Source organism: Anser anser, assembly GCF_964211835.1.
Source record: "Anser anser genome assembly, chromosome: Z".
Lineage (NCBI taxonomy): Eukaryota > Metazoa > Chordata > Aves > Anseriformes > Anatidae > Anser > Anser anser.
Window position 1 is genome coordinate 42,583,437 of NC_139723.1, and position 15,773 is coordinate 42,599,209.

General features: G+C 55.6%; 1 protein-coding gene across 5 annotated transcripts in view; it reads left to right on the forward strand.

Annotated features, from left to right (window-relative positions):
- The first annotated feature begins 523 nt into the window (after window positions 1-523).
- Window positions 524-15,773, forward strand: part of PTCH1 (patched 1) — a 73,550-nt gene continuing 58,300 nt past the window's right edge. For 3 of the 5 annotated variants that reach the window (XM_083817967.1, XM_083817968.1, XM_083817970.1), the window contains exons 1-2: window positions 6,435-7,467; window positions 8,629-8,821. In XM_083817967.1, coding sequence (XP_083674093.1) covers window positions 7,261-7,467; window positions 8,629-8,821 — 400 coding nt within the window. In that variant the 5' untranslated portion in view covers window positions 6,435-7,260. Of the gene's footprint in view, window positions 1,802-6,434; window positions 7,468-7,989; window positions 8,186-8,628; window positions 8,822-15,773 lie in introns of those variants that run through there. The other 2 variants (XM_083817969.1, XM_083817971.1) reach the window with 2 other exon arrangements.

Below are 15,773 nucleotides of genomic sequence, written 5' to 3' on the forward strand. Positions count from 1 at the left end.
CATAAAAAGTGATGTATGTTTTTCATGCACTCTTTAAAAATCCTGTAAAATGTCTTTTCCCATGCTCTTCCAACTCTTTATCATTGACACAAGCCCCTCTGTCATGTAAAAATAATATCAGTTTTGTAGGCAAAATATCCTTCTTGTTCATTATTTTGTTGTCTAGCCTGGCTTTATGTAGATAAGAATATGTATGGAGTTTGGCTGTGTAATGCAATCTGATCATGAGATGTTCCCTAACATTTCTTCTTATAGAGTTTTTCCATTCTTGAAAGCAAACATACAACCCTAAGATACGCATTATTTCCTGCTAGAGGAATTCAGTAATAGGAGTAATATAAATAAAAGATGGCTTAAAAATATATAGAAAAAAAAAAAAGCCATGAAATCTCTGAACCCCATCATGAAGTACGTTTTCTAAATGTAACACAAACAGAAGTCTCTGGGCAACTTGGGCACAAGACTACAGTAATATGGAATATATTTTATTCTCAAAATACATGGTAGATATTGCAGATCTGACAGCAAATCAAGCGTGACTGACTGGATCTTCCATGAGCAATTAGTGACATGTCTTCCAAGACACATCATTTGTTCCCTTCAACGTGTGCTAATCCAGGAGTAACACTCGAAGTCACTTTTCCCAGATCCTGTAATGATACTCAGCCGCCACAAGACCCTGAAACGGTGGTAGCAAATTTCTGCGCAGTTTGTTTCCTGCTAGGAACTGTTCAAGAAGATGGTGAAAAAAAACCAAAACAAACAGCAACAAGAACAACAAAAAATCGCTGCTCTTTCCCAGTGACAGCAGCATTCAGGTTTTGTTCAGAGGAGCTGGCTTCCTTGCTTTGCCTTGCTCCACCACCTGAAAGCTGACTTTCTAGTGACCTCTAGCACAACCGAGCAGGACCGAGCACAGACATCTCGGGCACGAACTCGCTCTGTCGGGCGCCGCGCGGGGTGCCGAGCCGCCAGGGGAAGCCTCGGCGCCCCTCTGCTCGCCCTGCACTCCCAGCTACACATTTGGCAGGCAGACCGCGCCCCACCGGCGGGCACCTTCCCTGCTCCCCATCCTCCGGGGGGCCGAGGGGGGAGCGGGGGCAGAGGCTGGACGAGACCTGGGCGCTGTGCCGGGGGGCGGCGGGGCCGGGTCCGGGCGGTCGGCACGGGGCTCTCGCTTCCTTTGCTTTTTTTTTTTTTTTTTTTTTTCCTGGAGTTTATTGTAAAGGGGTAAAGTTTGCGGGCTCGTCACGTGACCCTGACAGGTCCTGCCTATTGAGAGCCAGACCACCCACATGGAGGACGATGGAGCTGCTTAATAGAAACAGGCATGTAATTGTGAGCCTTTCCAGCACTCTGCAGAATGCCTGCAACCTAGGAGGGTTATTTTTTTTACACTTTCGGTTCCTTTCGGGTAAAAAAAAAAAAAAAAAAAAAAAAAGAAGGGCAAAGAAGAAGAAGGAAGAGGAGGAGAAGAAGAAGAGAGGGAGGGAAAGAAAGGAGGAAAGGAGGAAGGAAGAGAGGAAGGAAGGGAGGAAGGAAGGAAGGAAACAAGGAAGGAAGGAAGCAAGGAAAAGAGAAAGAGAGAGAGAGAGGGAAAGAAAGATAAAAAATATAAAGAAAAAGAGGAAGAAAGAAAAGGGAGAAAAAAAAAAAAGAAAAGGAAAAGAAGAGGGATCGGGAGCAGAGAGCCGAGCGGACTCGAGGGGGGCCGAGGACGAGGAGGCTGATGCCCCACGACAGCCGGCAGCGGCGCTGAGCGAGGCGGCACCGGCCCTCCGGCGGCGCACGGGCAGCGATGGTAGGTGCCGGGGGCGACCCCGGGGCCGGGGGCAGGGGCCGGGGGCCGGGGCGGTGCCGGGGGCGCTGCGCGGACCCCCGCGGCGGAGGGCCCGGGGCCGGGCGGAGGGGGCGGGCGGAGCCCTGCGGGGCCGGGGGGCGGCAGGAGCCGTGCGGGGCCGGGGCTCCCGTCCTGCCCGGCACCGGGGAGCGGCGGGAGGGGGCTCGGCGTCGTGTCCCCGCTGTGTCCCCCCCCCCGCGGCTGCCCCCGACGGAGGAGCCCCCCCCCGGGGAAGCTGCGGCCCCGCGGTGCCTTGCAGCGGCCCCGCAGGGGTCTGTGCTCGGCACCCGCATCCCTTGCACCTGTGCGAGCGGCGGCGCCGCCAACCTGCCGCGCTGCAGCATCCAGCCCCCCCGGGGCCAGGCCGTGCGGGACGGGGGCGATGCCGCCGAGCGGTGCCGCTCCTCCTGCCTTGGCGGCTCGGGCAGGGCCGGCGGAAGGCGGTGGCGACGTGCGGTGTGTGCAGGAGGAGTGGCGGCGGCAGGGAGATCAGCTGCGAGGAGCCGGCGGGGCTGGAGGCAGCCGGTACCTCTGCTGGTACCTGGCGCCGGGGCTGCGGGCGCTGCGCCGCCGGGACCGGCCCTGCCCGCCTTGTGCCGGGGGCTGGGGGGGGAAGGATGCTCGCCGACAGGCCTCCCCCCGGCGGGGGACCCGGGGGACTGAGCGAGGAGGGGTCTGGTGCTAACAGGCACGCCTGGGCCAAGGCGGGTCTCTGCCAGCTCCCAGCCAGACGGCGTTTACCGCTTGTGCTCCGAGGGTCTCTCGCGTCGTTTCGGCACCGGCCCGGTGGGTGTATCTGGGGTCTGGTCAGGGCCGCGTTAGAGCCACGGCGGGGCAGGATGATAATCCGACGCTGTATCCGGACAGGAGTTAGCGCTGCTGAGAACGGCTAGGGCTGAGGAGGGAGGGGGAGAAGGAGGAATCCTTTACAATCTATTTGCTTTCAGGAGCCGGTAGATATAAAACTGGCAGCTGACTCTGAATTAAAATGTCTCGGGCTTCTCTGTTTTTATCCTTATTTCGCACACACATGCACACACACGCACGCACTCACACACACACACCTTTTATTTTCTTCTGCCTTTGCCACAGTGTATAAAGCCCTATTGAGACATGTAGGCGTGATGTGTAAACCGGATTAGCAGTATGAAAGAAAGACATACAATGAGCCTGAATTGTTTTACTTCCTTTTCATTTCTCACGCCTATATCTCTAATAAATTTGTTGCTCCAGCAGTGGGTCAAAGAGATCGTGTCGCTCAGCTTTTTTTCTGCGAGACCCGATGGCAGAGATCATGAAAATGAATGCCCTGCCCTCTGCCAAATGCAAGGCTTGAGCTATATCGCTACACAGGCTCGGTGTTGTCCGGGCTGGCTAAAAACTGTTCAGTGTAACTTTCCCCCCTGCGTGCGCATTAAAGTCCTGCAAGTGGCAGGGCACCGTGCCAGAAAAAAAAAAAAAAAAAAAATCTGTTTTGAAGACGACTTGGGTTTATAAGGCTAAAGCCCCTCGCCGGGCAGGACGAGGTCTGCTGAAGCCGGGATGCCCTCCGGGTGTCTCCCGGCGGTGACGGGGCTGCAGCTGCAGCCGCCGCCCTCCGCAGCTCCCGGGGGCCTCCCCGGGGAGGCCGAGGCCGCGGCCGCGGCGGGGCAGCGCGGAGGGCCGGCGGCCGCGGGAGGCGCATCTCCCGCAGCCCTCCGCGGGAAGAAACGCCCGCTCACCCGGGCCGGCGCTGTAGATCCCTCATTTGCTCCTTTGCGGCGTGCAGAGCGGCTCTCCATTAAAGGAGATCAGGGGTAATTAGCCGCATTATTTTGACAAGCTGGCTCGAGCAGCTCCCTTTGCTTGCCGGGCTGAGGAGGGGGAGCGGGCCGGCTCCGTGCCGCCGCCTCCTTCCCCCTGCGCGGGCGCTGCGCGGCGGCGCTGCCCTGCGGATGGGGGCGCGGAGGGGCTGCGGCCGCCCCGCGGAGCTGCGCGGGGGGCGAGGGCCGGGGGACAGGCGAAGGCAGCTCCCCGCGGGTGGGCTCCGCTCCTCGGCCCGGCCGCAGCCCCCCCCGTGGGGTGAGGGGAAGGGCGGGCCCCGCATCTCGGTGCTGCTTCCTTGCTAGGGCTATCGGATGCTCCGGTCCGCGGGCGACGGGCAACCTGCAACGACGTGTTAAAATAACACCAGGGCAACTGCACTACCCGCTGTTAACCTCTGTCGGATTTGGTCCCTCGCGTGGCTGGGGGAAGCGTGCAGCTCTGCAGTATTTGGGGTTACAGTGAGCACGAAGGCGATCCAAGTTAAGAGGCAAAGCCTTATAAGATGAAGCCACTCTGACCAAAGCCCTGGGATTCTTGTGTGCCAGCCCTGGCGGTCCAGGAGCGGGGAAGACGAGCCATAAAAGATTTCAGACTCCAGCCACTCCACCCACGGGGACACCTTCCCGGGCCTTGGCCACAGGGCAAGTCCGAGATAAGGCATCTGCAGGTCCCAGGCGAGCTGCTGAAGGCAGAAAAAGCCATTGGTGTGGAGGAGCAGTTGCACACACAGGCCCATGCATATCACAGCCAGCAGTTCTTACAAATGTAAATAAGGGCAGATTGATTAGGAACAACATTATCGCTGGGAATGTAGCACGCAGGCATCAGCTATGAGGCAAAGTGGGGGCAGCCACTGCTCTGACCACCCAAGTGGAGACTTTTACACTGACACTTCTTCCTTGAGGGAAAAAAAAAAAACACATACACACACACAGAAACAAGGCCAATTAGATCCCTGCAGTAATTCATCTCTTGTGTATGCTTAAAAAAAAAATAAAATCCCTCCAGACCACAGGGAGAGAGGGGAGATTAAGATAGCGCTTGTTAAATTTGAGTCCTCAGATTGGGTTCTGGGAGCAGGAGCGAGGACCGGGGGTCACTGGGCTGTTGTGTGAAGCCGAGCAGGCAGGAGGCGGGGGGCAGCTCCGGGGGCTGGAGGTGCTCGCAGGGACGGGGCAGTCCTCCCGGGCTTTGCAGGCTGCTGGGAGGCTGCAGCCAAACGCCTCTCTCTCCCCCGGCCCCTTCCTTCCGCGCCCCCAGCCCCGCTCAGACCTGGTGGCACGTCGGCTCTTCGCGCGATGCACGGCTGAAACTTGAGTTACAGGCGGCTGCCTGCCTGCCTGCCTGCCTGCCTCCCTCCCTCCCTCCTTCCCTTTTTCCCTCCCTCCCAGGTGTGGGCTCCAGCCCCCAGCAGAAAGCCGCCTCCAGCTCCGGCCCCCGTGGGCTTCCCCCTCCCGCAGCCGCGCGCCCACATGTGCTGCCGGCAGCCCTCCTGCGGGCAGCCCCACGCGGGGCACGGCCCCACGGGGCAGGACTCGCCGTCCGCGGCCACCAGGCGGCCGCGGGGACCTGGGGGGGGGAAAGCCCGCAAAACCTCCCACGGGCGGCCGTGCCCCGCCAAGCCCCCGCCGGTGGGTGCCCCTAGGCGATTTCACGACGGAGGCTCCGCCGCACGGGCGGCGTGGCGGGGGAAGCGGGCCCCCCGCTCCGCTCCTTTTCTCTTCTTAGTTCAGTTTTTTCACCCCCCTGGTCCCCGGGGCGCACCGGGCCGCGGAGCCCCTCGGCGGGGAGCCGCGCGGCCGCCGGGGGAGGCGCGCAGCTGTATCGGCCGCAATTAATGGCTGGTCCTCAATGAGCGGAGACGGCGAGCAGCCGTGCCAAAAAAGTAAACAATCACGTATAGTGCGAGAAGTGTTTAGCGCGGCCAGGCAGGCTGCGTTTCACGGATTTTTACACTAAAAACATATTAAAAGTGGCTTTCCTCAGGTTTCAGTTAAAGAATGAGCCCTAAGTTGAAACAGGCTAGCTACCACGCGGCTTTAAATCCCTCAAGTGTTAAGTTTTCATTGTGTTTTTCTAACTGGACGGAGTGGTTTTCTTGCAAGGAACCAAGTCTCCTCTTTAGTTAAAAAAGAAAGAGAGAGGGAGAAAAATCTGGCACTTTCTACCGCAGTATCCACCACCCTGTCATTATTTCTGCAAGCCTGGGAATTCAGCTCGGACCTCCCAGTATTTGTTGCAGCTTGAGGCCAAGGTGCCTCTAAAAGGATTTTCTTTTAAGGGCTTTAGAAATCGTTTAGTGCTACTTTCCCCCCGTTTCCCTCTGTTTTTTAAAAGAGAGGAAAAAAATATATATTTCTGCGTGTCGATCGCGAGAAAGTTCTGCGGCGTGCATTTGTCTGCAAGCATCCCGGAGGAAAAAAAAAAAAAAGGGGGGGGGGGGAAGAGAGAGAAAAAGAAAAAGAAAAAAAAAAACTTTCTTGAAAAGAAAACGAAGAAGAAAGGGGGGGGAGGCGGTGTGGGGGAGGCATTCCTTAATGGAAGTATTGCATGCAAAGAAGGCTGGATCTCTTTAAGGCTCCCCCTGAAGCTGGAGATGCACACACAAGGGTTGCCTGCCTGGGTGGTCTCTCTACTTTGGTGAGCTGTTGCTAAGCAGCTAATAATAGTCATGTTTGCTGAGTAATTTCTGCCCTCCCCGAGCCAATCGCCTCGCAGAAACCCAAGCCATCTGACAGCCCCAGGGGCGGGCTTTCAGCTCTTTTTTTTTTCTCCCTCTCTCGCTCTCTCTCCTCTCTTACTCCCCCCCCTCCCACCCCTCCTCCTCTTTATCCAAATGGAGAGAGTCCTTTTTTTCTTCTTCATCTCATCTCTTGAGCCGAGGGGCTGCAGCTCGCCGCTGCCGCGCACACGCCGGGGGAGAGCGCCAGGCAGCCGCCCGCCCGCCGCCGCGGCGGGGCCGAGCGCGGAGCCCCGCCGGCCCCGCGGCCCGCGGGAAGCAGCCCGGCGCTGAGGCAGGATGGTGCAGCGCGGCCGGGCAGCGCAGCAGCAGCAGCAGCAGCAGCAGCAGCAGCCGCCGCGGCCCGCCGCAACGCCGCCGCGCCGCCGCCGCTGAGCGCCGCCGCGGACAGCGGCTCCCCGGAGGGAGGCAGCGGCGGCCGGAGGAGGCGATTTCCACGGGAGCCGAGCACAGCGCGGCGGCGGCGGCGGCGGCGGCGGCCGGGGGCGGCCGGGGGTCGCGCCCGCCCGCCCGCCCCACCTCGCTGGGCGCGGGGAGCGGCCGCCGGCACCTCGGGGTGCGATGTGGCAATGGGAGGCGCGGGGAGCGACTCGGCCGGAGCGGCCGCGGCGGCAGCCGCCGCCCCGCGCCCCGCGTGAGGCGGCCGCGCCGCAGCAGCCCCAGCAGCAGCAGGAGCAGCCGGAGCCGCAGCCGCGGCAGCCCCCGCAGCAGCAGCAGCCCGCGGCCCGCAGCGCCGCCAGCCCCCTGCGCCCCCGCCGCGCCCCGCGGCCCCCGCCGCGCCCCGCGGGCCACCGCCGCGCCCCCGGCCCCCCGGGCCTCGCCGCGGCAGCGCCAGCGGCAGCTCCCCCGTCCCGCCGGCGGCGGCGGCGGCAACATGGCCTCGGCCGCTAACGCCTCGGAGCCGGAGACCAGCAGCAGCGCGGGCGGCGGCGGCCACCCCGGCCGGGCGGCGAGGAGCGGCGGCGGCGGCGGCAGGCGGCGGAGGAGCGGAGGCAGCCGGCGCGCCGCGGCGCCCGACCGGGAGTATCTGCAGCGGCCGAGCTACTGCGATGCGGCGTTCGCCCTGGAGCAGATCGCAAAGGTGCTTTCACTTCTCTCCCTTTTTCCCCCCGGAGCGGAGCGCGAGCGCCAGTGTTAGTTTTTTCGGCGGGGGAGGGGGTGGCGTGCTTTCTCGCGGGGGTGGAAGGAGGAGATGGAAACCCAACAGCCACCAATAAAATGCTGGGAAAAAAGAGAGGGACGTCTGTGACTCTTTCGTGCGGGAGAGAGTGCCCTCCTTCCCTTCCTGCCTCCCCGCCCGTGCCTGCCCTGCCGGGGTGCGCTCGTGCGGCGAGCACGGCTCCCGGTGCGCTCCCGGAGGCAGCCTCCGCCGCTCCCCCTCCGCTTCCTCTCCTCCTCCCCGTCCCCTCGCAGCGCCCCGAGCACCCGGCCGGGACGGGACGGGACGGGACGGGGGGGGAGAGAGCGAGCGAGCGGCCGCTTTCTTGGCAGAAGGCGTGCTTTTGTCGAGCCCTCCGCCGGGCGTACGAAACGCCGGGGCTGCCCCCGGAGAAGGAGGGTCCCGGGGCGGAGGGAGCTCGTAGCGCCTTCCTCCCCCAGCGGCGGGGAGAGGAGGGAGAGCCGCGAGCAAATCGCCACCCCCGGCCGGCCGGGGGGCTGCGGGAGCCCGGCTCGGGCCGGGAGGGGATGGAGCCGGCCGCCAGCCCCTGCGAGCCAAAAAATGCTGGGAGGAAACAGCCCCGGGACGCTGCCCGGCCGCGGGGATCGCCTCGTTTTCAGGGAGCGGATCTGCGGGCTTTGTAAGAAGGGGAAAAGGGGAGAGAGGAGAGGAGAGGAGGAAAAAAAAAAAAAAAGAAAAAATCCATGTGGCTGCCCTCTTCCGTTCACAAACATTGCCGTGACTTACAGATGGCCGCTCCACTTCCTAATTCAGCTCACACGGCGTCTCCCAGCTCTGTGGGAACGAGCCGCTGCTGCTGATCTCGCAGCGCTGCTCACCACGTGGGTCCTGCCTCCGACACCACACCGCGCTACCAGCCGGCAGCCGGCTGCCTGCGATCGGCCGGCCTCGCCTCCCCGGGCCCCGCGGGGTCTGAGCGGGGGGATCCCTGCCCGGGGGAGGGCGGCGGGCGGCTCCCCCCCCTGCTCCAGGCGGGGCCGGGGCGGCGCTGCCCCGGGGCTCCGGGTGGCGAGCGGTGCCGGTGCCGCCCCGGTACCGACTGACCTCTTCTTGCCTTTGTAGGGGAGAGCGACCGGGAGGAAGGCGCCGCTGTGGCTGCGAGCAAAGTTTCAGAGACTGCTCTTTAAACTGGGCTGCTACATTCAAAAGAACTGCGGCAAGTTTCTGGTGGTCGGCCTCCTCATTTTCGGGGCGTTCGCTGTCGGATTACGGGCCGCCAACCTCGAGACCAACGTGGAGGAGCTGTGGGTGGAAGGTAAGCCGCCGGGACGCGGACAGGGACGCGGCCCCGGTGCCCGGCCTCCCTCCCTGCCTCCCTCCCTGCCGGCCCCGTCCCGTCCCTGACGCGTGCCCGCCCGCCGGTGCCGGGGGCCGGCCGCCGGTTGGCGCGGCCGTTGGGCGGGCGGTTGGCGGGGCGGCACAACCGCCGCTTGGCGGTACCACTTCGCCGCCCGCCGCGGGGGGGGGGGGGGGGGGGGGCACGGATGGACGGACGGGAAACGGAGGCGAAGCGGAGCGCCGGGAGGGCGGCGGGCGGCCGATCCCCGCGGCGGGTTGCGGGGCTCGGCGCCGTGCGGGAGGCCGGCGGGGCCGCGTGCCCGCGGCGGGAGGAGGAGGAGGAGGGGGCGGCGGTGCGGGGAGGCGCCCCTCCGCCATCTTGGGAGTGCGCGCGCCCGCGGGGCGGGGGGGGGGGGGTGTGGGGGGGAAGGGGGCGGGCGAGCTGTGTGTGGTCCGTGCTGTTGGACGGCTTTCAGCGGCGGGGGGGAGCGCTCGTCGCGGGGCGGAAAATAAAAAATAAAAGAGGCACGGCTGCGGGCTGACGGCTCTTCCTTGCGGGGGGACCGCTGCGGGGTCGCTGGGTGGCCGCGGGGGAGCGCGGTGGGCTGCGGGGTGTGGCGGGACCTGCCGCCACAGCGCCCAGAAACGGCAGGCGCTGAGGGAGCCCCCGGTCCGGCCGTCCTGTGGCACTCGCTGGGTCCTCTGTCCCTCGGTTACTAGCGCAAATCATTGCAAAAAATGTGCCTTTTATCGTTTTTTTTTTTTTTTTTTTGGTCGTGCTCCTTTTGCCTCTACTTTTCTGCGTGTCAGGTAGAAATAATTGATCACAGGCCTGTCCAGCGTGGTTCCCTGTGTTTTCCTGTCACCATCCAGCGTGGTTGCCTGTGTTTTCCTGTCACGATTTCACTGGGTTCCACTGCTAGGAAGGATGATCCCATCCTAACGCCACCTGCTTTTCCTATCAGCCTAATACCAAGAAACTGCTCGCTGACCGTGCCTGTGTGGCTGGCCCAGCAGCAAAAATCCAACTGTCAAGGGAAAAAATGTGTTTTGCAAAATAGCCATTTGGTTCAGTTACTGCATTGGCCTCTTCTGATGTCATTATTGCTTCGTGGGGTGCGTGGGGAGGTCCTGAGCACGAAACCTAGCTGAAATTCATCTCTGAGGTTTTTATGGCCAACGTGGATTCATAAGGCAGCTGGCTGTACAGAGCTGACCCATGTAATTTGAGTTTAGTTTCCATGTTAGAATTAAACAAGGTGAATATTAAAACTTTATTTAAATAGAGAAAGCTTAGAAACCCTCGTGTGTCTAGGTTGCGCAAAATGGCTAGCTAATGATATTGAAATAAAATATTCTGGTTTTAATTTAAATTAACTCACAGTCGTCCTGTTCTAGCACAACACAACCATCGACACAAAAAAGCATGCTAAATTGTGGAGACTGTACGTTTCTGGTCACGAACAAGGGCGTTATACAAATATACCTAATGAATAGCAATTGCGTGTTTCTGTGGCTAAACTGCAGGCAGAAGTACAGGATGAGAATTTGAAATGGAAAAGGTACAGAGAGAGGTGGTGTCTGAAGTGGTATTCTTCCCTAGGCAGGAGTGGAAAGCAGTGGCCAAACTCACTTTCCTGAGCTTGGGATACCTGGTCCTCACTCCTGAGCTTGTAGTCAAAGTACACTCCGTGGAAGTTGTTATACTAAGGGGCCCTATAGAACAAGCTTTCTTTTAATAGAAGCAGTGTCTGAATTGCAATGTTTATTAAAATAACAGACTTATTTTTGCCTTTACCTTTTGTTTACCAAGAATTTGAATGAACTGGGCAACGTTGGCCAAATATGGTAGATTACTCGAAATATGTTTCGAGTCACAGTTGCAATAAAATGAGTTTTGATTTGCTACTGAAGCTTTTTACAGTTATTACTGCTGAATAAATTGGCAGTATTTACACAAAGAGACTGGTTTTATATGGTGTATTTCTGAATACCATGGAGCATGGAACATAACACAGCGCTGAAGTTTGCTAGAAGTAAACGGCTGCTTTAAAACTATAACACAATTAATTAAAAATAGTGAAGTGAAGTTTGAATGAGTTTTAAGACCATCCACATTCCAAGATAAATGCTTAGTAGTCTGGGCCTGAAGCTATTATGGCTGAAATATTTACATAAGAAGTTCAGAAACCCACCTGGTAGGCAAACTTTCAAAGAGAGAAAAAGCAAAACAGATCTCCAAAACATCATTCTTTCAATTTTCTTGTAGTAGTCTCTCTCTTTCAGAATTTGTGCCAACACTCCTGGCCTCCTGATACCAAAGTGGCTTTCCACTCAAATTGTTTCTTGGCACTAAGTGTTGCAGAGTAGCATTTCTTTTATTTTTTTTTTATTTTTATTTTTAAAAACCCAGCCCTGCTCTGGCTGCTGTTCAGAGCACTTCAGTTACTGCTGCGTGCCCCGCAGTATGCTCCCAGTCTGTGCTCCTGTCTTGCGGTCTGTCTCGCTGGCACCCTTGAGGGGGCCACACACGTGGAACTCCCTGGCCCGTCAGCAGGTCTGTCATCCCTGCGTGCACACCTTCCTGTTGTAGGGTGCTCACTGTAGTTTTTTGCGCAAACAAATCCCAGACTGGCATTTTAATGCCAGTTCTGTTATCCACAGCCCTTACGCTTTAGTTGAACTGCTACCTGTGGGTGTCCGTGTATACTGGGGTTGCAAAGACTGTTTAGCATCTTTATACATCGTACACCCTTGAGAGAACAAAAAGGGCTTTGCATTGATTTCCTCTGTGACTAAATTTTGTTGGACACAGACGTGGTTTTAGAAACATCCATTCATAACTAGGAAGTGCTCTGGATGGAAAAGAAATCATGCCCATAACTGGTTATGTTTTCTGCTACCACTCTAATAGGCACTCTAAGACCCTGGCCTGTGAGCAGCAGTCACACATGTAAATTTACAGCCTCTGCTTCTGAAAGAAGGTAGTTTTGTGGCTCCAGAGAAGATTCTGCTAAGTGGAGCTTGAAATTTGACTACTGCAGTGCCTTGAACGGCATTAATTGGAGCAGCTCGTAAGGGGAGAGATGCTCTCGTGTTGTTCCTTGATACTTCATTTCACGTTGCCATTGTCTTGGGATTTTTTTTCCTCGCTTTTTTTTTCATGCCTTTTTCTTCTCTAAGAGGTCAAAGATCATGGTGGTCTTTCTTTACTCTCTCGCTTTCTGAAGTTTTTGTGCTACCTGTAGTTCAGTTGAACTTTTCCCTTTGCAAGTAGTTTTCTGTGCTGGTAGTCCTCTTTGCACAGCTAACCAAGGTCTAACATGCAGAGCCCCTTCGTTACACCAGCTGGAAGCAAAAGGGTGCGTGATACAAGCAGGGATAGGACAACCTGCAGGGAAGAGAAAATGCCTCAGTAGTCACAAAGAAAGATCAGTTTTGGTACTTGGAACAAAGCATTCTCTCATTGTAAGTGAATTAGCGCTAAGTGTGTACAACAAACTAAGTGAAGACTTGAATGATGTGTAGTATTATTTTCTTTTGCTCTTAAGGGGCAGAAACCAAGTGACTCTACTGTCGTACTTGTGGCTAACCCATCTTAAAATACATTAATCCACCCATGCAACGCAAGAGTGAGGTGAAGAAGAGGAAAGCATGTGAGTGATGCAGGAATCAGTGTTATTTCCGTAGCTTCTCAGTTTGCTTAACCCAGCAAGATCAAGTGCAGGTGGAGAGGGCAGTTATTCTTAAGTTCTGCCTAAGGCATCAGTTAACTTTACACTAGTATTCTTTGGAGAAACGAAAAAGAACAGTAGAGGAACAGATCCTTGTGAATTTGTTGTTTTAAGGAGACAAATTTATGTGAGTGGTCCAGAGCAACATGTTTGGTTTCAATACAGTTAGCAGGAATTGACCCAGTCAGTTGTAATTCAGTTCTTCCACAAAGACTCACGTTTGTTCGCAGCAGCAGAGTACTAAGTACTGTTTGAGGCGCATCACCGCAGCGGTTACTTCTGAGGCAGGATGCTGAGGCAGGATTTCGGTGGTCTGTGTGGCAGTCTGGGGAGTTGTGTCCCACTGCATCACCGAATCCAGCAGTTTCCTATGGATCGCGTGACACGCGAGCTTACTTATCTCTGAATTCTGCCTCACACTGTGTTGCGTGCCTCAGAGTGTGTAAGGGTTCATTGAAAGGTGCTTATCTGGAAAATTTCCAAGCCCGCTGTTTTGTTTGAATTGATTGTGATTTACTGTGTGGTTTCTCAGACGTGAACGTGGCAGCAGTGTTCCCACATGACGGCTGTAGAACGGTCACCTAGGCCGCGTGCTCTTTTTGAAGTTTGCTGATCAAAATGGGGTTGTATTTCAATCCATGCTTCTGTTTTCAAGATCAACATCAAAATCTAGTATTTATGCTTTACATGATATTTGTGGATAAAAACATCAGGACAATAGGTATTATGTTTCTGTGGAGAGAGCCCCTCTCAGTTTTCTTATACTTAGATGTTAATAAAAGGCATTTTAAGGTTTTAGTTATATGGTTGTATGATCGTTGTCTTTTAAGGGCCTGCTGTTGAAATCAAAGTCACTGGGGCTCTCAGTCAGGGTTCATCTTGACAGGCGTCCACATCACTCACTGCTCAGGGGTGGTGCTCACTGCTGAAAGGCTCCTGTATCCAAAGCAAAACCAAACCAGTTTCGGTGTTTAAACTCCCCTTTCCGCCTCTAAGAGTTTCAGTGGAGGTATTGCCAGTGACCATCTGGGGTCACTGAGAAGGTAAAGGGCAAAATCCTGAACTCAGCGAATGCAGTGGCAGAAGGTAGAATAACCTGAGCGTGGCCAGGCCTGTACCCAGCGCTGGTACAAAGCCACAGCAGAGTGACAGACGGCCCCTGCTGTGGGAAGGGCCAGAGGAGGGCCTTGTTCTGTGGAGCTCACACCCCACCTAGGCTGTAACCACAGGGTAGCCTGGGTCCCTCTGCCTTTCAGACTTCAGAGGTGTTTAATTTACTCAAGGCTCCAGAGAATTAATCGTCATCATTATTTCCAAACTTAACATGCTGTGGCTAATGTGCATGCCAGAATGCGCCCTGCAGATCCTTGTCTGGGAGGGTCTGTTCGCTCCTCTGTTGCAACGTCTGTTTGAACCGCTGCCTCAGTTGCACCATTCTTCGCTTCCTCTCTCCTGAGCATTGAGTGACTTTCCACACCCCGCGGATTTTGCTGGTCATGAACAAGGTACAAGGGCATTTCTGTAGTTGCGGAGAGCCTGGTGATTTCCATGCAGAAATGCTGGGGTGAAGTATAATAGTTGAAAACCAGATTACGTTCTTGTTGGCCCCCATGCCGCTGCTGCGGAGCTGGAACAGGGGGAGTATAGGTAAGCAGTAGGGCTGGCTCGGTCGTTGGGCCGTCTGCTGCTGTAGTTGAGGTGCTCTGTGGAGGTGTAGGACAGAACAGAAAAGTTCAGTTAAAAAGGACCTACAAAGATCTTCGAGTCCAATGGCCTGACCACTTCGGGGCTAACCAAAAGTTACAGCATGTCATCGAGGGCACTGACCAGGTGGCTTCTGAACGCTGACAGGCACGGGGCGTCGACCACCTCACTAGGAAGCCTGTTCCAGCGTCTGACCACCCTCACAGTAAAGAATTTTTTCCTAATGTCCAGTCTGAACATCCCCTGGGGTATTGATACGGGTGATGGTTTGCTGGTTTGCTACCACCTCCTGTTACCAGCTAAATGGACTTTTTTTTGTGGTAGAGAATGGGCCTTCTTTCTTCATTATTCCTCAGCAGACACTGGGTTCAGACAAGAGTGAACTCTAAAAGCCATGGGTACTCAAACTCGCTTTCAACAGAAAATGCATTAAGGAAAACTCCGTCTACTTACCCTGAATCCATCTATTTTCATGATTTAATATTTCCGTGGGAAGAGGTGGTCAAAGCCCTGTTATTAAATAGTATTTGTGGTGGCTCCCCAGAAAGTAGTAATACTACGTAGTGTATGCACGTTCTTGACCGCACAACAAATTTAAAGGCTATTACACGCAAGTGGATATTTCAGTTACACATAACTGTTAGGAGGCTCCAAAATATGACAGCTTCCAGATGTATGAACCGACTGATCCCTTTGTTTAGATTATGCACCACAGCTGATGCCTAGATTAGTGCTGGCTGGACAAAGCTATGGGAGATTTGTCTGGTTTCCACAATGCCATGTTTATATTTCATTTGGATTTCTCCTTCAAAGCTGACCTCCCCGTGACCTGATGGAGCTGTGTCCACTAGAATGCAAGTTTTAATGTGTCTGCAACAGCTTTCCTTTTGGTGTCTAATGGAACATGTTCTCCTTTTGACACTCATGGGCATTTATGCACTACCCCTTTTAACTTAACAGTGAATTATGTACTTCAGCCTATGAGCATCCAGGTAAAACTCTGCTTGTAAAGTTTTCTGCCCCACAGTTAGCTTTTCAAGAATATTCTGATTGGTTAAAGTAGTGTTTGGATTATAGACCTTGTGGGACTGTTCCTTGTCAGGCATTTTCTCCTGTCTGTAGAATAAAGTTGTCTTCCAGCCTTTGCACAGTGTTGTTTCTCTCTACAGATGATGGCATGGATGTGCATGCTTCTAGCTGCTCTTTTTGGAGTTCAGCAGGAACTGGAGCGCAGAATTTTACTCAAAAGTTCGTTCTTCTTTGTGGCTACCATACAATTAGATATATTTTCCTCAGTCATCCTTATTTATCTTCAGTATGCCTTTGGTTCCCTTCATCTCTCTGTGTCTGCTGTCTTGTACTATGCAGGAGGTCTTTCCTTGTTTGTATTTGTTAGTAACTGTACCTGGGAAGACTTGAAGAAACCAGTAAAACCCCTCAATGGCTGAGTGATCGTTTTGCAGTAAGACATGTCAGAGTTCGGAAAGATAC